At 44.5% G+C, this 23,325-nt stretch overlaps 1 protein-coding gene across 1 annotated transcript; it reads left to right on the top strand.

Annotated features, from left to right (window-relative positions):
• Positions 1–1,923: 1,923 nt before the first annotated feature.
• Positions 1,924–21,601, top strand: LOC129856137 (uncharacterized). The gene is given in 18 exon segments (XM_055924241.1): positions 1,924–1,958; positions 2,206–2,372; positions 2,476–4,276; positions 4,360–4,533; positions 4,613–4,782; positions 4,785–4,881; positions 5,048–5,221; positions 8,400–8,446; positions 8,575–9,130; positions 10,927–11,114; positions 11,738–11,775; positions 12,307–12,371; positions 14,702–14,916; positions 15,105–15,364; positions 15,520–15,645; positions 16,138–16,270; positions 16,729–16,758; positions 19,888–21,601. Coding segments are annotated over 18 exon segments (4,611 nt in total). The 3' UTR covers positions 20,223–21,601.
• The last annotated feature ends 1,724 nt before the right edge of the window (positions 21,602–23,325 follow it).

The following is a 23,325-nucleotide window of genomic DNA, read 5'->3' as shown; positions in this document are numbered from 1 at the left end:
AGCTGTTGTTATGGAGTCAGGGGATCCAACCAGGTAGACTAGCTGTTGTTATGGAGTCAGGGGATCCAACCAGGTAGACAAGCTGTTGTTATGGAGTTAGGGGATCCAACCAGGTAGACTAGCTGTTGTTATGGAGTCAGGGGATCCAACCAGGTAGACTAGCTGTTGTTATGGAGTCAGGGGATCCAACCAGGTGGACTAGCTGTTGTTATGGAGTCAGGGGTTCCAACCAGGTAGACTAGCTGTTGTTATGGAGTCAGGGGATCCAACCAGGTAGACTAGCTGTTGTCAGCTAATGGGGATCCAAATCAAATTAATAATATTGGATAATAATCTGTATGTTTTAAATGCAACAAGAAGTATCTGAACTCTGACCACAGACAGTAAAAGTGTTGTCATTGTTAATGGTTCTTCAATGTTCAGAAATATTGATTGTTCTGTTTCTTCTTATTGTAGCTGAGTGAGATGTGACTAACATCTAAAATGAGTCTCTCTGGGGAGAGAGAGGAGGAGACCACTGCCTCTAAAATGAGTCGCTCTGGGGAGAGAGAGGAGGAGACCACTGCCTCTAAAATGAGTCGCTCTGGGGAGAGAGAGGAGGAGACCACTGCCTCTAAAATGAGTCTCTCTGGGGAGAGAGAGGAGGAGACCACTGCCTCTAAAATGAGTCTCTCTGGGGAGAGAGAGGAGGAGACCACTGCCTCTAAAATGAGTCGCTCTGGGGAGAGAGAGGAGGAGACCACTGCCTCTAAAATGAGTCTCTCTGGGGAGAGAGAGGAGGAGACCACTGCCTCTAAAATGAGTCGCTCTGGGAAGAGAGAGGAGGAGACCACTGCCTCTAAAATGAGTCTCTCTGGGGAGAGAGAGGAGGAGACCACTGCCTCTAAAATGAGTCTCTCTGGGGAGAGAGAGGAGGAGACCACTGCCTCTAAAATGAGTCTCTCTGGGGAGAGAGAGGAGGAGACCACTGCCTCTAAAATGAGTCTCTCTGGGGAGAGAGAGGAGGGGACCACTGCCTCTAAAATGAGTCTCTCTGGGGAGAGAGAGGAGGAGACCACTGCCTCTAAAATGAGTCTCTCTGGGGAGAGAGAGGAGGAGACCACTATCTCTAAAATGAGTCTCTCTGGGGAGAGAGAGGAGGAGACCACTGCCTCTAAAATGAGTCTCTCTGGGGAGAGAGAGGAGGAGACCACTGCCTCTAAAATGAGTCTCTCTGGGGAGAGAGAGGAGGAGACCACTGCCTCTAAAATGAGTCGCTCTGGGGAGAGAGAGGAGGAGACCACTGCCTCTAAAATGAGTCTCTCTGGGGAGAGAGAGGAGGAGACCACTGCCTCTAAAATGAGTCTATCTGGGGAGAGAGAGGAGGAGACCACTGCCTCTAAAATGAGTCTCTCTGGGGAGAGAGAGGAGGAGACCACTGCCTCTAAAATGAGTCTCTCTGAGGAGAGAGAGGAGGAGACCACTGCCTCTAAAATGAGTCTCTCTGGGGAGAGAGAGGAGGAGACCACTGCCTCTAAAATGAGTCGCTCTGGGGAGAGAGAGGAGGAGACCACTGCCTCTAAAATGAGTCGCTCTGGGGAGAGAGAGGAGGAGACCACTGCCTCTAAAATTAGTCTCTCTGGGGAGAGAGAGGAGGGGACCACTGCCTCTAAAATGAGTCTCTCTGGGGAGAGAGAGGAGGAGACCACTGCCTCTAAAATGAGTCTCTCTGGGGAGAGAGAGGAGGAGACCACTGCCTCTAAAATGAGTCGCTCTGGGGAGAGAGAGGAGGAGACCACTGCCTCTAAAATGAGTCTCTCTGGGGAGAGAGAGGAGGAGACCACTGCCTCTAAAATGAGTCTCTCTGGGGAGAGAGAGGAGGGGACCACTGCCTCTAAAATGAGTCTCTCTGGGGAGAGAGAGGAGGAGACCACTGCCTCTAAAATGACTCAAGACACCAGTTCTAAGAGTTCTAAGAGGTAAGAGATTAATTGCAAAGTATACTTTGCTCTTATGTCAAACTAATGAAAAGTGTTCCCAAATTACATAAAATGTAGGCCTATATCAATCATTTAAAAGGCCAAAAATGAATTTACCAATTTCAGACTGTAGCTTTATAAAGAAACCTCAGGACTTCTAGAAATTCCACTATACTGTTGCTTAAAGGATGTGGATGAGGTATTGATGTGATAATGATGAGGTGATCTGTCTCCCTGTTTTGTTCAGTGTCCAGAAGCCCAGAGCAGAGTCACCTACACCCAGCCTGCAATCAATGAAGAGTGATCAGCCACCTGCTTTCAGCCAGGAACCATTTCCAGATGACAATAAGGAAGTGGAGAGTTTGGACAGTGAGGATGTATTAAAGATCACACACAACCTTCTGGACAGAAGAAGTAAGACTGTATTTCATACAATATTACAAAGAACGGTACAAAGGTACTTATAAAACACATACACACAAACTTATGATTCCCAACTCTCATTGTTTTCCTACAGGTCAAACTCTGCTGACAGTCCAACAAGACATTAAGGCTAAACTGAAACATAAGTATCAACACATATCTGAAGGAATTGGACACCATGGAAACCAAAGTCTGTTCAAGGACATCTACACAGAGCTCTACATCACAGAGGGTGGAAGTGGAGGGCTCAATAATGAACATGAGGTTAGACAGATGGAGATGGCATCCAAGAAACAAACCACACAAGAGACACCAATCAAATGCAATGACATCTTCAAGCCTTTACCTGGACAAGACAAACATATCAGAACTGTGCTGACAAAAGGAATCGCTGGCATTGGAAAAACAGTCTCTGTGCAGAAGGTCATCCTTGACTGGGCAGAGGGAAAAGCAAATCAGGAAGTTAATTTCATGTTTCCTCTTCCTTTCCGTGATCTGAACCTGAGAAAGGACCAATACAGTCTGGTGCAACTTCTTTCCCACTACTTCTCAGAGCTGAAAGAGATTGACAGCATTGAAGATGGTGAAACCAAAACGGTTTTCATTTTTGATGGTCTGGATGAGTGTCGACTTCCTCTAGACTTCATAAACAATGAGAAGTGCTGTGATGTCACGAAGCCAACCTCAGTGGACGTGCTGCTGACAAACCTCATCAAGGGGAATCTGCTTCCCTCTGCTCTCCTCTGGATAACCTCACGACCTGCAGCAGCCAATCAGATCCCTCCTGATTGTATTGACCGGGTGACAGAGGTACGAGGGTTCAATGATCCACAGAAGGAGGAGTACTTCAGGAAGAAAATCACAGATCAGAAACTGGCCAATGATATCATCAAACACATGAAGACATCAAGGAGCCTCCACATCATGTGCCACATACCAGTCTTCTGTTGGATATCAGCCACTGTCCTTGAGATGATACTGAAAGAGGCAGAGAAGGATGAAGTCCCCAAAACTCTGACCCAGATGTGCTCACACTTCACGCTCATCCAAATCATTGTGAAGAACAGGAAGTACAACAAAGCCACAGAGACAAACCCAAAGGAACTGTCTCAGTCAGACAAAGAGATGATCCTGAAACTGGCAAAGCTGGCTTTCCAACAGCTGCAGAAGGGCAACCTGATCTACTATGAGGAGGACCTGAGAGAGTGTGGCCTTGATGTCACAGAGGCATCAGAGTACTCAGCATTGTGTACAGAGATCTTTAAAGAAGAATCTGGGCTGGACCAAGAGAAGGTCTACAGCTTTGTGCATCTGAGCATTCAGGAGTTTCTAGCAGCAGTGCATGCTTTAGAATCATGTCTGGACAAGAAGGAAAATGTTTTCTCCCCCACTAGTGATGATGATGAAAAGGAGTCAATCAGGTTGTCTGACTTACACGAGAGCGCAGTGGACCAGGCCTTGAAGAGTGAGAATGGACACCTGGACCTGTTCCTCCGCTTCCTTCTGGGTCTCTCATTGGAGTCCAATCAGAATCTGTTACGAGGCCTTCTGACACAGACAGGAAGTACAACACAGAGCCATAAGAAAACAGTTAACAGAATAGTCAGGTACCTTTCATACAAAATCGACCAGGAATCCTCACCAGAAAGAATCATCAACCTGTTCCACTGTCTGAATGAACTTGGTTCCAACTCTCTAGTTGAAGACATGCAGACCTCCCTGCGATCAGGAACTCTTTCAGAAACAAGACTAAAACCTGACCAATGTTCAGCCCTGGCCTACCTGTTACTGATGTCAGAGGAGGTGCTGGAGGAGTTTGACCTGAAGACATACAACACATCAAAGGAAGGTTATCAGAGGTTGCTGCCAGTAGTTAAAACCTGCAAAAGAGCACTGTAAGTTCTGTTATTGAGTTGATGTTTACAGTATCATTATTCTGAAGGCTTTGTATATCTAACAGATTATCTCCTCTCTCCAGACTGGATGGCTGTAAAGTCACATATAAATCGTGTGAGACTCTGACCTCAGCTCTGCAGACACCAAACTCCCCCCTGAGAGAACTGGACCTCAGCTACAATAACCTGGGAGACAGAGGAGTGGAGCTGCTCTGTGTTGGACTAACCAGTCCACTCTGCAACATACAGACACTAGTGTGAGTTAAATATCTTCCGTATGAGTTATTATGTGGATGTTTTAATCATGTGTTAATCATTTTCTCTTCTGCCCTCTAGTCTAGGTCAGTGTGGTCTGACAGAGGGTTGCTGTTCAGATCTGGCCTCAGTCCTGAGTTCACCCAACTCACAACTGAACCAACTGGAGCTGAGAAACAATGACCTGCAGGACTCAGGAGTTACACTGCTGTCTGCTGGACTGGAGGATCCAGACTGTAAACTACACACACTGGGGTAAGTACAGCTGTTTCAGTCAGGTCGGTACTGAGCTGAGTTACACTGCTGTCTGCCGGACTGGAGGATCCAGACTGTAAACTACACACACTGGGGTAAGTACAGCTGTTTCAGTCAGGTCGGTACTGAGTTTAGTAAAACAAATACTCTGAAAATCTGATGTTTCATGACAATGTTTGTGTCATGGACAAAAGTATGGGTGTCCTACAAGATGATTGACACCAGTACACCAACCTAGACAGCTGTTGTGTGTCTCTGTAGGCTGTCTGGCTGTCTGGTCACAGAGGAGGGCTGTGCTGCTCTGTCTTCAGCTCTGAGGTCAAACCCCTCCCACCTGAAAGAGCTGGACCTGAGCTACAATCACCCAGGAGACTCTGCAGGGGGACTGCTTTCAGCTGCTCTGGTGGATCCCACATATAAACTGATGAAGCTGAAGTAAGTCAGAATAGATGTCTGTTAGAGGAATTTTAATTCCTATGTATTCATTAACCAATTCAATTAAAACACTCAGTCTGCACCCAGAGGTTGTAAGATTCTGGGGAAGTGAAACAGACAGAGACCAGTCAAAAGTAGTCAGTGACATTTATTCTTGAGAGCTCTCCCCCAATACGACATACATTGGTTTATATATCCCATCACACACAGCGTCATAGCGCCCTAAATGTTCCTCCTCCCCCCGGACAAAGACAAAGCTGCTGTTAAATTCCATTCCATCACATACATTGCTTATCATATCCACATGTTACATAATCTACTGCAAGCCTAACGGTTTCTCCCCTCCCTGAGTGGGGAGACTTTCTTCCTGTTATCAGTTTCACAGTGGTCACGAGTTGTCTGTCACAAGCTGTCTATTAACACTTCCTCACTGCCTATGTAGAAACCTTGTTTTAAATCAAATCAAGTTTATTTTATATAGCCCTTCGTACATCAGCTAATATCTCAAGGTGCTGTACAGAAACCCAGCCTAAAACCCCAAACAGCAAGCAATGCAGGTGTAGAAGCACGGTGGCTAGGAAAAACTCCCTAGAAAGGCCAAAACCTAGGAAGAAACCTAGAGAGGAACCAGGCTATGAGGGGTGGCCAGTCCTCTTCTGGCTGTGCCGGGTGGAGATTATAACAGAACATGGCCAAGATGTTCAAATGTTCATAAATGACCAGCATGGTCAAATAATAATCAGGAGTAAATGTCAGTTGGCTTTTCATAGCCGATCATTAAGAGTATCTCTACCGCTCCTGCGGTCTCTAGAGAGTTGAAAACAACAGGTCTGGGACAGGTAGCACGTCCGGTGGACAGGTCAGGGTTCCATAGCCGCAGGCAGAACAGTTGAAACTGGAACAGCAGCAAGGCCAGGTGGACTGGGGACAGCAAGGAGTCATCATGCCCGGTAGTCCTGACGCATGGTCCTAGGGCTCAGGTCCTCCGAGAGAGAGAACGAGAGAATTAGAGAGAGCATACTTAAGTTCACACAGGACACCGGATAAGACAGGAGAAGTACTCCAGATATAACCAACTGACCCTAGCCCCCCGACACATAAACTACTGCAGCATAAATACTGGAGGCTGAGACAGGAGGGGTCAGGAGACACTGTGGCCCCATCCGATGATACCACCGGACAGGGCCAAACAGGAAAGATATAACCCCACCCACTTTGCCAAAGCACAGCCCCCACACCACTAGAGGGATATCTTCAAACACCAACTTACCATCCTGAGACAAGGCCGAGTATAGCCCACAAAGATCTCCACCACAGCACAAACCAAGGGGGGGCGCCAACCCAGACAGGAAGATCACGTCAGTAACTCAACCCACTCAAGTGACGCACCCCTCCTAGGGACGGCATGAAAGAGCACCAGTAAGCCAGTGACTCAGCCCCTGTAATAGGGTTAGAGGCAGAGAATCCCAGTGGAGAGAGGGGAACCGGCCAGGCAGAGACAGCAAGGGCGGTTCGTTGCTCCTTTCCGTTCACCTTCACACTCCTGGGCCAGACTACACTCAATCATAGGACCTACTGAAGAGATAAGTCTTCAGTAAAGACTTGAAGGTTGAGACCGAGTCTGCGTCTCTCACATGGGTAGGCAGACCATTCCATAAAAATGGAGATCTATAGGAGAAAGCCCTGCCTCCAGCTGTTTGCTTAGAAATTCTAGGGACAATTAGGAGGCCTGCGTCTTGTGACCGTAGCGTACGTGTAGGTATGTACGGCAGGACCAACTCGGAAAGATAGGTAGGAGCAAGCCCATGTAACGCTTTATAGGTTAACAGTAAAACCTTGAAATCAGCCCTTGCCTTAACAGGAAGCCAGTGTAGGGAAGCTAGCACTGGAGTAATATGATCAAATTTCTTGGTTCTAGTCAGGATTCTAGCAGCCGTATTTAGCACTAACTGAAGTTTATTTAGTGCTTTATCCGGGTAGCCGGAAAGTAGAGCATTGCAGTAGTCTAACCTAGAAGTAACAAAAGCATGGATTAATTTTTCTGCATCATTTTTGGACAGAAAATGTCTGATTTTTGCAATGTTACGTAGATGGAAAAAAGCTGTCCTTGAAACAGTCTTGATATGTTCGTCAAAAGAGAGATCAGGGTCCAGAGTAACGCCGAGGTCCTTCACAGTTTTATTTGAGACGACTTTACAACCATCAAGATTAATTGTCAGATTTAACAGAAGATCTCTTTGTTTCTTGGGACATAGAACAAGCATCTCTGTTTTGTCCGAGTTTAAAAGTAGAACGTTTTCAGCCATCCACTTCCTTATGTCTGAAACACAGGCTTCTAGCGAGGGCAATTTTGGGGCTTCACCATGTTTCATTGAAATGTACAGCTGTGTGTCATCCGCATAGCAGTGAAAGTTAACATTATGTTTTCGAATGACGGGGTAGACTCATTTAAAGACAGGGTAGACTTCTGTTAGTTACAATTCTACATAACAATTTAACAATTCTGCATTAAATGTATACATTATTTAGTCATTATTCATAAAATTATCCTAACAATGTCCTAATATAGTGTGAGCAGCGGTTGTGTCATATGTAGTGTAGTAGGGTCAGTAACATGAGGACATGATGGTAGAATTAAGGGGAAGTTTACTCAGCAGGCTGAGCACTCCAACACAGCATACATCATCACCACATGAATACTGTTCTGCATCTCTGATATCCTGTTGGAATTGTACTCCGTTCTGTATACAGTAGGTAGGATAGAATACCTGTATATCTCTAGTAATGAATTAAACTCCGTTCTGTATGCAGTAGGTAGGATAGAATACCTGTATGTCTCTAGTAATGAATTGTACTCTGTTCTGTATGCAGTAGGTAGGATAGAATACCTGTATGTCTCTAGTAATGAATTGTACTCCGTTCTGTATGCAGTAGGTAGGATAGAATACCTGTATGTCTCTAGTAATGATTGTACTCAGTTCTGTATGCAGTAGGTAGGATAGAATACCAGTAGGTCTCTAGTAATGAATTGTACTCCGTTCTGTATGCAGTAGGTAGGATAGAATACCTGTATGTCTCTAGTAATGAACTTGGATTGTGCACCAGAACACAACAATATGGTTTAAATGTTGACTGCTTTATTAGGTCTTTGTCAGTCAATAACCTGTTTCTCCTACAGTGTGGATCATGGTGGAGAGTGCAGGCTGAAATCAGGGCTGAGGAAATGTAAGTCTCTTCAATCCTAATTAACTGCATATTCAGAACTATAGGAACTAATAAATACTTGTTCTGTACCTACAAAACAACATTGTATATGAAGATGTGGTTTGATTAAACTATCCTTTTGTCTACAGATGCCTGTCATCTCACCCTGGACCCAAATACAGCAAACCCAAACCTGATACTGTCTGAGGGGAACAGGAAGGTGACATGTGTGGAAGAGAGGCAGCATTATGAAGACCATCCAGACAGATTTGATTGTCTTTACCAAGTTCTCTGCAAAGAAGGCTTATCTGGATCTCGTTATTACTGGGAGGTAGAGAGGGATGGTAGCATGGCTGACATTGGTGTGGTGAACAAAGGAATGGAGAGAAAGGGATGGGAGGATGCCAGTTGGATTGGAGGCAATAGGAAGTCCATGTGTTTACTCTGCTCTCACAGTGGTTATCGCTTTAACCATGCTGGAGTCAACAGAATCATCCCTGGTCCTGTGTCTAACAGAGTTGGAGTGTATCTGGACTGGCCAGCTGGTACTTTGTCCTTCTATAGTGTGTCCTCCTCTGGTACACTGACACACCTTTACACAAGACACACCACATTCACTGAACCCCTCTATCCTGGGTTTGGGATTTCCTTCTTCTCAGTGACCTCAGTGACCCTGTGTCAGATAGATGACCAACACATTCAGAGGTGAGTGTTTTAATGTGTTCTGTTGGACCTACAGACAGTTAGATTAGTAGTAGTGGTGTGTTTTAATGTGTTCTGTTGGACCTACAGACAGTTAGATTAGTAGTAGTGGTGTGTTTTAATGTGTTCTGTTGGACCTACAGACAGTTAGATTAGTAGTAGTGGTGTGTTTTAATGTGTTCTGTTGGACCTACAGACAGTTAGATTAGTAGTAGTGGTGTGTTTTAATGTGTTCTGTTGGACCTACAGACAGTTAGATTAGTAGTAGTGGTGTGTTTTAATGTGTTCTGTTGGACCTACAGACAGTTAGATTAGTAGTAGTGGTGTGTTTTAATGTGTTCTGTTGGACCTACAGACAGTTAGATTAGTAGTAGTGGTGTGTTTTAATGTGTTCTGTTGGACCTACAGACAATTAGATTAGTAGTAGTGGTGTGTTTTAATGTGTTTTGTTGGACCTACAGACAGTTAGATTAGTAGTGGTGTGTTTTAATGTGTTCTGTTGGACCTACAGACAGTTAGATTAGTAGTAGTGGTGTGTTTTAATGTGTTCTGTTGGACCTACAGACAGTTAGATTAGTAGTAGTGGTGTGTTTTAATGTGTTCTGTTGGACCTACAGACAGTTGGATTAGTAGTGGTGTGTTTTAATGTGTTCTGTTGGACCTACAGACAGTTAGATTAGTGGTAGTGGTGTGTTTTAATGTGTTCTGTTGGACCTACAGACAGTTAGATTAGTAGTAGTGGTGTGTTTTAATGTGTTCTGTTGGACCTACAGACAATTAGATTAGTAGTAGTGGTGTGTTTTAATGTGTTTTGTTGGACCTACAGACAGTTAGATTAGTAGTGGTGTGTTTTAATGTGTTCTGTTGGACCTACAGACAGTTAGATTAGTAGTAGTGGTGTGTTTTAATGTGTTCTGTTGGACCTACAGACAGTTAGATTAGTAGTAGTGGTGTGTTTTAATGTGTTCTGTTGGACCTACAGACAGTTAGATTAGTAGTAGTGGTGTGTTTTAATGTGTTCTGTTGGACCTACAGACAGATAGATTAGTGGTAGTGGTGTGTTTTCCATGTTGCCTCACTGTAATGTCAGTCTCACTCTAACCACTAGAGGGCATCAGAACCTGTTGAATAGGACAGCCTCACTGTAATGTCAGTCTCTCACGTGTAGGTCCCAATTTTGTGTCACAAGCGCAGTGCAGTGTTTTGAGGGGGGAAGAGTGTGTGTAACTCATGATACCTGGTGACTTCACATCTCTAGGGGGGAATGTAACTCATGATACCTGGTGACATCACATCTCTAGGGGGGTGTAACTCATGATACCTGGTGACTTCACATCTCTAGGGGGGAATGTAACTCATGATACCTGGTGACTTCACATCTCTAGGGGGGAATGTAACTCATGATACCTGGTGACTTCACATCTCTAGGGGGGAATGTAACTCATGATACCTGGTGACTTCACATCTCTAGGGGGGAATGTAACTCATGATACCTGGTGACTTCAGATTTCTAGGGGCTTTCATCAAGATAAACAATGTCACTTGTAATGTCACCATCAGTATTGATTTTATGGATGTTGACAGTGTTTGCAATGCACCCTACATAGGGAGCTGTTCTGTCACCGTTTATACACTTGTTGTATTTATGCACCCTTTGTATTGCATATGAAGACTGTATGTATGCTATATAAAGCCTTTATAAGTTGTATTTAGTTTAATCACAGTCTATCCTTCTGCTTTACCAACACCAGAGAACATGGTGGAGAGAGTTGTATCAAGCCTGGACCTGGGAACACCAGAGACCATGATGGAGAGAGTTTGATCAAGCCTGGACCTGAGAACACCAGAGACCATGGTGGAGAGTGTTGGATCAAGCCTGGACCTGGGGACACCAGAGACCATGGTGGAGAGTGTTGGATCAAGCCTGGACCTGAGGACACCAGAGACCATGATGGAGAGAGTTTGATCAAGCCTGGACCTGAGAAAAGTGAGTGTTAACTGATAATTGTTTTCAAACCGAAATACGATGAAAGAGTTCATTATACTTGAGTCCCAGACAAGGAACACAATCATGATCTATTTGGTCAAAACAAACTTAAAGGTAGAGTCATCGATATGACTTAGTTGCACAAAGTAAACGGCCTAGTGGGTCAATTTCCACAACAACTAAGAACGTTGGAACGCAAGGCTAAACTTCTCTGTTTTAGTCCCGTGGCTACCACTCTGTAAGAGAGTGAAGAGAACCCTTGCACATGGGCAGATACTGTGTGTGACTGTGAGAGAGAAGTCAGGCATCTTGCTCATCACAATATCTGTGGTGCTGCTCCCACATCATCATTTAGCTGACTCTACCTTTAAGCTCTCATCCTAGGATCTAGCAGAAATCAGACCCTCAACATTAACAAAACATGGACCAGAACGATGTTGTTTCCTGCTTCCACAAACATTAATTAATATAACACTAATGTCAGATTATGGTATGCTAATGAGTGTACATTCTGAGACTGTTGTTCACTAATATTAATTTTTATTACAAGTGTATTTAATAATTATTCATTCATTATTACATGAGATTCTCTGTTTTTAATTAACAACTACTTTTGACTTCAGTGATTCCTCAGAGCTGTAAGACTTGTGACCATGTTGAGGTAAGTCATAATGTCAATTCTTACTTTTACATACCTGCAGGAGTCAGGCACAGTTTCAAAGCCAGGTGTGTAGTGACCAACCGTTCATACTGGGATATAGACAGTCCTGTGTTCTGCTTTAGTAATATAAACACAGTCTCTAAGCCAGGTGTGTACTGACCAACCATTCATACTGGAATATAGACAGTCCTGTGTTCTGCTTTAGTAATATAAACACAGTCTCAAAGCCAGGTGTGTAGTGACCAACCATTCATACTGGGATATAGACAGTCCTGTGTTCTGCTTGTAGGCATGCAGGATTTTAGCTGTTGTCATATTTTGTCATTCGACAGTTTAATTGGATAAATACATTATATTAGTTACTTTGGTTAATGGGCCAGTTTCCCAGACACAGATTAAGTCTAGTCCTGGACCTTAAAGAACGTTCTATTGAAATGTCCATTGAGCATGCTTTTTATTCCAGCACTAGACTCAATCTGTGTCCAGGAAACAGGCCCTATATCTATAACTGACATGCTTGTCCTTATTCAGGACTCCACACACTGGCTTCAGATTGAACCCTTGACTTCCACTGTCCAGGGAGTGACAATGTTCAGGTAAAATAACTACTTTTAACATTTCATTCCACTTCAAATCAAATTTTATTCGTCACATGCGCCGAATACAACAGTGAAATGCTTACTTACAAGCCCTTAACCAACAGTGCAGTTTAAAACATATATGGAATAAGAGCTATAAGTAACAAGTAATTAAAGAGCAGCAGTAAAAAAACTAACAATATATACAGGTGGGTGTCGGTACAGAGTCAATGTGCGATGGCACCGGTTAGTTGAGGTGGTATGTACATGTAGGTAGAGGTATTAAAGTGACTATGCATAGATGATAACAGAGAGTGATAGTGGTGTGGAGAGGGGCAATGCAAATAGTCCAGGTAGCTATTTGACTAGATGTTCAGGAGTCGTATGGCTTGGGGGTAAAAGCTGTTTAGAAGCCTCTTGGACCTAGACTTGGCGCTCTGGTACCGCTTGCCGTGTGGTAGCAGAGAGAACAGTCTATGACTAGGGTGGCTGGAGTCCTTGAAAATGTTTAGGGCCTTCCTCTGACACAGCCTGGTATAGAGGTCCTGGATGGTAGGAAGCTTGGCCCCAGTGATGTACTGGGCCGTTCGCACTACCCTCTGTAGTGCCTTGCGGTCGGAGGCCGTGCAGTTGCCATACCAGGCAGTGATGGAACCAGGCAGGATGCTCTCGATGGTGCAGCTGTAGAACCTTTTGAGGATCTCAGGGCCCATGCCAAATCTTTTCAGTCTCCTGAGGGGGAATAGGTTTATGAGAATGGGGGCGTGCTCAGTCCTCTTTTTCCTGTAGTCCACAGTCATCTCCTTTGTCTTGATCACGTTAAGGGAGAAGTTGTTGTCCTGGCACCACACGGCCATGTCTCTGACCTCCTCCCTATAGGCTGTCTCGTTGTTGTCAGGTCTCTGACCTCCTCCCTATAGGCTGTCTCGTTGTTGTCTGTGATCAGGCCTACCACTGTTGTGTCATCTGCAAATTTAAGGATGGTGTTGGAGTCGTGCCTGGCCGTGCAGTCATGAGTGAACAGGGACTACAGGAGGGGGCTGAGCACGCACCCCTGAGGGGCTCCTGTGTTGAGGATCAGCGTGGCGGATGTGTTGTTACCTACCCTTACCACCTGGGGGCGGCCCATCAGGAAGTCCAGGATCCAGTCTGTGCTAGCAAAACAGTCCTGTAGCTTAGCTTCATCTGACCACTTTTTATTGATCTAGTAACTGGTGCTTCTTGCTTTAATTTTTGCTTGTAAGCAGGAATCAGGAGGATAGAGTTGTGGTCAGATTTACCAAATGGAGGGTGAGGCAGAGCTTTGTATGTGTCTTTGTGTGTAGAGTATAGGTGGTCCAGAGTTATTTTCCCTCTGGTTGCACATTTAACATGCTGAAAGAAACTGATTTAAGTTTCCCTGCATTAAAGTCCCCGGCTACTAGGAGCGCCACCTCTGGGTGAGCGTTTTCTTGTTTGCTTATGGCGGAATACAGCTCATTCAATGCTGTCTTAGTGCCAGCCTCTGACTGTGGTGATATGTAAACAGCTACAAAGAAATCAGATGAAAACTCTCTCGGTAGGTAATGTGGTCTACGGCTTATCATGAGAAACTCTACCTCAGGCAAACAATGGCTCGAGACTTCCTTAGATATCGTGCAGCAGCTGTTGTTTACAAAAATACATACACTACCACCCCTTGTCTTACCAGACGTTGCTGTTCTATCCTGCCGGTACATCGTATAACCAGCCAGCTGTATGTTGATGTTGTAGTCATTCAGCCACGTCTCCGTGAAGCATAAGATGTTACCGTTTTTAAATGTCCCGTTGGTAGTTTCATCTTAAACGTAACTCGTCGATTTTATTGTCCAAAGATTGCATATTTGCTAGCAGAATTGAGGGAAGTGGAGGTTTATTCGATTGCCTTCGACTTCTCAGCAGGCAGCTCGCTCTCCTGCCTCTCTTTCTCCGCCTTCTCTTCACACTGATCCCGGGGCTCGGGCCTGCTCCCGAGGGAGCCGTATATCCTCAGCCTCTGGCTCCTCAGAGTAGTGAAAGAAGAAAAAGGATTCTGCTTGTCCGTGGTGAGTAATCGCAGTCCTGATGTCTAGATGTTATTTTCGGTCATAAGAGATGGTAGCGGCAACATTATGTACAAGATGCGTAAAAAACTACGTTACAAACAACGCAGATAAACGAACAAAGAAACACAATCGGTTGGGGGCACGAAAAACATCTGCCATCTTCTCCGGTGCCATCTTACTTACACTTTCTAGTGTATTTCCCCATTACCTTTGGGAATAGTCTTCTAATCCAACCTCTCCATTTGACCATTGACCCTCTCTACCATATCTTGTTGTTGCCCTCAGACACAGGACACCCAAAGGGAGTTATGAGTGCACAGTGTCTGGGCTCCGCTGGCTGTGTGAGAGAGATGTCATCCTGAAGTATCACTTCAGGAACTGGGATCCCTACAGTCAACTTCTGAAAGACATGCAGTACACACAAGGTGGTCCATTTCTGGACATCACTATGGAGTTAGGTGAACTGGAGGAAGTTCATCTGCCACACTTTGTCTGTTTAGGTAAAACCATATAGAAATAGTATTCAGAAAGACATTTCCATGTAACTTTGTTTCACTTCCTGAATTAATGAATGAACTATTCTGGGAGTTTGAGTTTACTGTGATCTGGTACTGCATATTCTTTGTGTTTTAGTTGGATGAATGATACAATATTTGTCTTTCTGTCTCCTTTGTATTGTGTTGTTCAGGGACCAACCCTTCCCTGAGGAATGAGATGAAGATTCTTCATGTAGAGGAACATGGAGTGTCTTTAGAGGAAGTGCATGAGGTCACCAGATTCCATGCTAAGATTCTCCATCCCAAGTTCTCACTTATCTCTGTTATACTGAGCTATATCTTTTCATGGAACGTAGATGTCCACTGTGAGCTGATGCTCTATCTGACAGTGAAAAGGGAAACATTAATTTCTCGCCTATACCTGTTCCCCTGGAACCCCGGCCAAATACAGGTGAGGGACCATTATTTCAGAGATGACCTTAACTAACCAGTGGTGCAGTTTGTTGACACTCATTAAATGAAGATAAGTGTGTTGCTAGTTTTCTGAATAATGTTCGAATAAGACTATACATTGACTGGCTGGGTATTCCATGCCTCGTTTCGCAGGCTGTGGAACAACAGGAAAAGTCTCAAGGGTCTTCAAGGATTCTCATCTCAAGACCAGAGCAGTCCTTCAAACTGAATAGTTCCATCAGACTGAACATTCCCTGTTCTACCTCCATCAATCCACAGGTACAGTTTCAGTAGAATAAGAACAAGAATCTGACATTTAAGTCACAGTTCTATCCATTGCTCTCTGTCTCTTTTCCTCTCTGTCTGTCTCTCTCTCTCGCTGTCTCCTTCTCGCTGTCTCTCTCTCTCTGTCTCTCGCTGTCTCTCTCTCTCGCTGTCGCCTTCTCGCTGTCTCTCTCTCTCTGTCTCGCTGTCGCCTTCTCGCTGTCTCTGTCTCTCTCTCTCTGTCACTCTCTCTCGCTGTCGCCTTCTCGCTGTCTCTCTCTGTCTCTCTCTCTCGCTGTCGCCTTCTCGCTGTCTCTCTCTGTCTCTCGCTGTCGCCTTCTCGCTGTCTCTCTCTCTCTGTCTCTCTCTCTCTGTCTCTCTCTCTCGCTGTCGCCTTCTCGCTGTGTCTCTCTCTCTGTCTCTCTCTCTCGCTCTCAATTCAATTCAAATGGCTTTATTGGCATGAGAAACATAAGTTTACATTGCCAAAACAATCTCTCTCTCCAGAAGATTCATCTCATACAAAGAGACACCACACCAAGCTTTTTCAGGGCGGTTATGAAAATGACAGGGATTGACATTGAGATGGAGTTATTCAGTGATGATGAGAGGACAGTATGGAAAGAAAAAGTATCACAAGGTAGGAGAATATTTATTTATTTATTTTTATTTCACCTTTATTTAACCAGGTAGGCCAGTTGAGAACAAGTTCTCATTTACAACTGCGACCTGGCCAAGATAAAGCAAAGCAGTGCGACACAAACAACACAGAGTTATACATGGAATTAACAAACATCAGTCAATAATACAATAGAAAAAGTCTATATACAGTGTGTGCAAATGAGGTAAGATAAGGGAGGTAAGGCAATAAATAGGCTATAGTGGCGAAATAATTACAATATAGCAATTAAACACTGGAATGGTAGATGTGCAGAAGATGAATGTGCAAGTAGAGATACTGGGGTGCAAAGGAGCAAAATAAATAAATAAATACAGTATGGGGATGAGGTAGTTGGATGGGATATGTAAATCATCACTTTGTACTTTAGTACCAGATGCTATTTAGAGTGATATAACCTCATGTTGTTTATCTTTCAGATGAATACATCACTGACACCCGTTCAACAAGTAGGTAAACATGAGTTACAGAGCATTCGGAAAGTATTCAGACCCCTTGACTTTTTCCACATTTTGTTACATTACAGCCTTATTCTAAAATTGATTCAATTGGTTTTTTTACCTCATCAACACAATACCCCATAATGACAAAGCAAAAACAGACAAAACTGAAAGCTTGGCACACCTGTATTTGGGGAGTTACTCTTCTTCTCTGCAGATCCTATCAAGCTCTGTCAGGTTGGATGGAGAGCGTCGCTGCACAGCTATTTTCAGGTCTCCAGAGATGTTAGATCGGGTTCAAGTCCGGGCTCTGGCTGGGCCACTCAAGGACATTGAGACTTGTCCCGAAGTCACTTCTGCATTGTCTTGGCTGTGTGCTTAGGGTAGTTGTCCTGTTGGAAGGTGAACCTTCACCCCAGTCTGAGGTCCTGAGCTCTCTGGAGCAGGTTTTCATCAAGGATCTCTCTGTACTTTTCTCCGTTCATCTTTCCCTCGATCCTGACTAGTCTCCCTGCCGCTGAAAAACATCCCCACAGAATGATGCTTCCACCACCATGCTTCACCGTAGGGATGGTGCCAGGTTTCCTCCAGATGTGACGCTTGGCATTCAGGCCAAAGAGTTCAATCTTGGTTTCATCATACAAGAGAATTTTGTTTCACATGGTCTGAGAGTCCTTTAGGTGCCTTTTGGCTAACTCGAAGCAGGCTGTCATGTGCCTTTTACTGAGGATTGGCTTCAGTCTGGCCACTACCATAAAGGCCTGATTGGTGGAGTGCTGCAGAGATGGTTGTCTTTCTGGAAGGTTCTCCCATCTCCACAGAGGAACTCTGGAGCTCTGTCAGAGTGACCATTGGGTTCTTGGTCACCTCCCTGACCAAGGCCCTTCTCCTCTGATTGCTCAGTTTGGCCAGGTGGCTAGCTCTAGGAAGAGTCTTGGTGGTTCCAAACTCCTTCCACTTAAGAATGATGGAGGCCACTGTGTTCATGGGGACCTTCAATGCTGCAGATATTTTCCGGTACCCTTCCCCAGATCTGTGCCTCGACATAATCCTATCTCGGAGCTCTACAGACAATATCTTCAACATCATGGTTTGGTTTTTGCTCTGACATGCACTGTCAACTATGGGACCTTATATAGACAGGTGTGTGTGCCTTTCCAAATCATGTCCAATCAATTGAGTTTACCACAGGTGGACCCCAATCAAGTTGTAGAAACATCTCAAGAATGATCAATGGAAACAGGATTCACCTGAACTCAATTTCGAGTCTCATAGCAAAGAGTCTGAATAGTTATGTAAATAAGGTTCTGTTTATTTTTAATACATTTGTAAACATTTGCAAAAATCTGTTTTCACTTTGTCAGTATGGGGTGTCGTGTGTAGATTGATGAGGGAAAACATTTATTTAATCAATTTTAGAATAAGGCTGTAACGTAAGAAAATGTGGAAAAAGTCAAGGGGTCTGAATACTTTCTGAATGCACTGTACAAACCAATGGCATGAGGGCCAGTCAACATGGTTTACTGTAGGACCTGGACTAGTCCTGATTATAAAAGACTGACTTCAAGAACAATGACATCTCCTCCAGGACTTGATGTAGATTAGCCTGGTTCTGAATGACCCAATGACATCTCCTCCAGGACTTGATGTAGATTAGCCTGGTTCTGAATACCCAATGACATCTCCTCCAGGACTTGATGTAGATTATCCTGGTTCTGAATACCCAATGACATCTCCTCCAGGACTTGATGTAGATTAGCCTGGTTCTGAATACCCAATGACATCTCCTCCAGGACTTGATGTAGATTATCCTGGTTCTGAATGCCCCAATGACATCTCCTCCAGGACTTGATGTAGATTAGCCTGGTTCTGAATGACCCAATGACATCTCCTCCAGGACTTGATGTAAATTAGCCTGGTTCTGAATGACCCAATGACATCTCCTCCAGGACTTGATGTAGATTAGCCTGGTTCTGAATACCCAATGACATCTCCTCCAGGACTTGATGTAGATTAGCCTGGTTCTGAATGACCCAATGACATCTCCTCCAGGACTTGATGTAGATTAGTCTGGTTCTGAATGACCCAATGACATCTCCTCCAGGACTTGATGTAGATTAGCCTGGTTCTGAATACCCAATGACATCTCCTCCAGGACTTGATGTAGATTAGTCTGGTTCTGAATATCCAATGACATCTCCTCCAGGACTTGATGTAGATTAGCCTGGTTCTGAATGACCCAATGACATCTCCTCCAGGACTTGATGTAGATTAGCCTGGTTCTGAATGACCCAATGACATCTCCTCCAGGACTTGATGTAGATTAGTCTGGTTCTGAATGACCCAATGACATCTCCTCCAGGACTTGATGTAGATTAGCCTGGTTCTGAATGACCCAATGACATCTCCTCCAGGACTTGATGTAGATTAGTCTGGTTCTGAATGACCCAATGACATCTCCTCCAGGACTTGATGTAGATTAGCCTGGTTCTGAATGACCCAATGACATCTCCTCCAGGACTTGATGTAGATTAGCCTGGTTCTGAATGACCCAATGACATCTCCTCCAGGACTTGATGTAGATTAGCCTGGTTCTGAATGACCCAATGAGATCTCCTCCAGGACTTGATGTAAATTAGCCTGGTTCTGAATGACCCAATGACATCTCCTCCAGGACTTGATGTAGATTAGCCTGGTTCTGAATGACCCAATGACATCTCCTCCAGGACTTGATGTAGATTAGCCTGGTTCTGAATGCCCCAATGACATCTCCTCCAGGACTTGATGTAGATTAGCCTGGTTCTGAATGACCCAATGACATCTCCTCCAGGACTTGATGTAGATTAGCCTGGTTCTGAATGACCCAATGACATCTCCTCCAGGACTTGATGTAGATTAGCCTGGTTCTGAATGACCCAATGACATCTCCTCCAGGACTTGATGTAGATTAGCCTGGTTCTGAATGACCCAGCCTGTTTTTCTATGTCTGTGAAACCGTCCTAAATGTGAATGTGATATGTTCAGGTCGTTATTGTAAAAGAGAATGTTTTCTCAGTACTTTTATTTTAGGAGTCTGCTTCTAAATGACTGAAATGTAAAATGTACAAATGTAGTTATTTTGTAACCTGACTCTCTCAGGTGCTGTGTTGGGGGCAGGAGGTCCGGCTGAGAGCAGTCTGACTGGTTCTCCAGAGCACCAGCTGCGTTCTGTACGGACAAAGTTTGTGAACCAAGTGTCAAAAGCTGTCCTGAATGGACTGCTGGACGGACTCCTGCAACACACAGTCATCAACCAGGAGGAAATGGAGTCAGTGAAGGTGATCGCTGAGAGGGCAGAGAAGGCACGTGACATCATCGACATGGTGTTGAGAAAAGGAACGGAGTCGTGTTCCAGGATGATCAACCTTCTTGGGGAGCTGGACCACTGTCTTTGTTCACAGCTTCAGATCAACAGTGTTGGGGTACCAACCTAATTGTAGAATGGATAGTAACAGTGTTGGGGTACCAACCTAATGGTAGAATGGATAGTAACAGTGTTGGGGTACCAACCTAATGGTAGAATGGATAGTAACAGTGTTGGGGTACCAACCTAATGGTAGAATGGATAGTAACAGTGTTGGGGTACCAACCTAATGGTAGAATGGATAGTAACAGTGTTGGGGTACCAACCTAATGGTAGAATGGATAGTAACAGTGTTGGGGTACCAACCTAATGGTAGAATGGATAGTAACAGTGTTGGGGTACCAACCTAATGGTAGAATGGATAGTAACAGTGTTGGGGTACCAACCTAATGGTAGAATGGATAGTAACAGTGTTGGGGTACCAACCTAATGGATAGTAACAGTGTTGGGGTACCAACCTAATGGTAGAATGGATAGTAACAGTGTTGGGGTATCAACCTAATGGTAGAATGGATAGTGACAGTGTTGGGGTATCAACCTAATGGTAGAATGGATAGTAACAGTGTTGGGGTACCAACCTAATGGTAGAATGGATAGTAACAGTGTTGGGGTACCAACCTAATGGTAGAATGGATAGTAACAGTGTTGGGGTACCATCCTAATGGTAGAATGGATAGTAACAGTGTTGGGGTACCAACCTAATGGTAGAATGGATAGTAACAGTGTTGGGGTACCAACCTAATGGATAGTAACAGTGTTGGGGTACCAACCTAATGGTAGAATGGATAGTAACAGTGTTGGGGTACCAACCTAATGGATAGTAACAGTGTTGGGGTACCAACCTAATGGATAGTAACAGTGTTGGGGTACCAACCTAATGGTAGAATGGATAGTAACAGTGTTGGGGTACCATCCTAATGGTAGAATGGATAGTAATACTCCTATTCAAACATACCTGATCCTAGATCGACACTCCTCCTCAACGTTTAGGTTTACACTGAATGCTCTCTCTCAAGACATCAGTCGGGAAGTTAAAGCTTGGTCACAAATGGGTCTTCCAAATGGACAATGACCCCAAGCATACTTCCAAAGTTGTGGCAAAATGGCTTAAGGACAACAAAGTCAAGGTATTGGAGTGACCATCACAAAGCCCTGACCTAGAAAATTTGTGGGCAGAACTCGCGTGTGTGAGCAAGGAGGCCTAAAAACCTGACTCAGTTACACCAGCTCTGTCAGGAGGAATTGGCCAAAATTCCCCCAACTTAATGTGGGAAGCTTGTGGAAGGCTCCCTGCAACGTTTGACCCAAGTTAAACATAATTTAATGCTACCAAATACTAATTGAGTGTATGTAAACTTCTGACCCAATGGGAATGTGATGAAAGAAAAAAAAGCTGAAAGAAATAATTCTCTCTACTATTATTCTGACATTTCACATTCTTAAAATAAAGTGGTGATCCTAATTTACCTAAGACAGGGAATTTTTACTAGGAATAAATGTCAGGAATTGTGAAAAACTGAGTTTAAATGTATTTGGCCAAGGTGTATGTAAACTTCCGACTTCAACTGTATGTGAAGTAACCAATCAGAAAGCTAATTGATGGCCGGTAAACCAATCAGAAAGCTAGTTTATGCCGTATTAACCTAAGTGGTCTTGGTGATACCAACCCTCCTCTCAGAGAGCTACTGGGTCTGCAGGCTTTTGCTTCAGCCCTGCTGTAATACACCTCATTCTGCCAGTCAAGGTTCTGATTAGACTGATTAGTAGAATCAGGTGTTAGAGCAGGGTCGGAGCAGAAGCCTGCACGGCCAGTAGTATCTCTCCAGGAGTAGGGTTGGCCGTCCCGTTTTAATTCAACATATTCCTCTATCTCCATGGTTACCCCCTGATCATGAACCTTGACCTTTACTGATCAGCCAAAGCTCTACCAAATGGCATCCTATTCACTATACAGAGCCCAATGGGCCCTGGTCTAAAGTAGTGCACTACATAGGGAATAGGGCCCTGGTCAAAAATGCACATTTGTGGCCTGCTGGAGGTCATTTTGCAGGGCTCTGGCAGTGCTCCTCCTTGCACAAAGGCGGAGGTAGCGGTCCTGCTGCTGGGTTGTTGCCCTCCTACGGCCTCCTCCACGTCTCCTGATGTACTGGCCTGTCTCCTGGTAGCACCTCCATGCTCTGGACACTACGCTGACAGACACAGCAAACCTTCTTGCCACAGCTCGCATTGATGTGCCATCCTGGATGAGCTGCACTACCTGAGCCACTTGTGTGGGTTGTAGACTCTGTCTCATGCTACCACTAGAGTGAAAGCATTCAAAAGTGACCAAAACATCAGCCAGGAAGCATAGGAACTGAGAAGTGGTCTGTGGTCACCACCTGCAGAACCACTCCTTTATTGGGGGTGTCTTGCTAATTGCCTATAATTTCCACCTTTTGTCTATTCCATTTGCACAACAGCATGTGAAATTTATTGTCAATCAGTGTTGCTTCCTAAGCTGACAGTTTGATTTCACAGAAGTGTGATTGACTTGGAGTTACATTGTGTTGTTTAAGTGTTCCCTTTATTTTTTTAGCAGTGTATAATATAAACTTATACGTGTTGAACCCGCCCACTGTGTTGAAACAGGAAGTACATTTATAAGGAAGTAGATGAATAAATGGACACCATTTATTTTTTTGGGTTTTCTGAACTCCCATAGACTTAACATTGGTCGGACGATTCAGCCGTGGTTGGATAAAACAGACGTGGTTAGATGTTCACATGTGAAAGACTCTCGTCCGCCGAGCTACAACCGAGATAGTAGAGCTGCTCATCGATTTGACTGGCGTCGTAACGCAGCAGTGTTCCTAGACAGAGCCTAGCCTATCTTCTCCAGAGCGGCAACCGTTATATCCAGCCGAGGACGTTTTATCCAACCGAGGTCGTTATATCCAGCCGAGGACGTTTTATCCAACCGAGGCCGTTTTATCCAGCCGAGGTCGTTTTATCCAATCGTTCTATCCAGCCACGGCAGTGTTATCCAACCGAAGCCGTTTTATCCAATCGTTCTATCCAGCCACGGCAGTGTTATCCAACCGAAGCCGTTTTATCCAGCCGAGGCCGTTTATTTCTGCCTCTGACTGCCATCATCCTATACAGAGCCCAGCGTATCTTCTCTGCCGGCAACACCA

The sequence above is a fragment of the Salvelinus fontinalis genome, chromosome 5 (genome assembly GCF_029448725.1).
Source record: "Salvelinus fontinalis isolate EN_2023a chromosome 5, ASM2944872v1, whole genome shotgun sequence".
NCBI lineage: Eukaryota > Metazoa > Chordata > Actinopteri > Salmoniformes > Salmonidae > Salvelinus > Salvelinus fontinalis.
The sequence above is the reverse complement of the archived record's forward strand: the minus strand, read 5'-3'. Positions and strand labels throughout refer to the sequence as shown.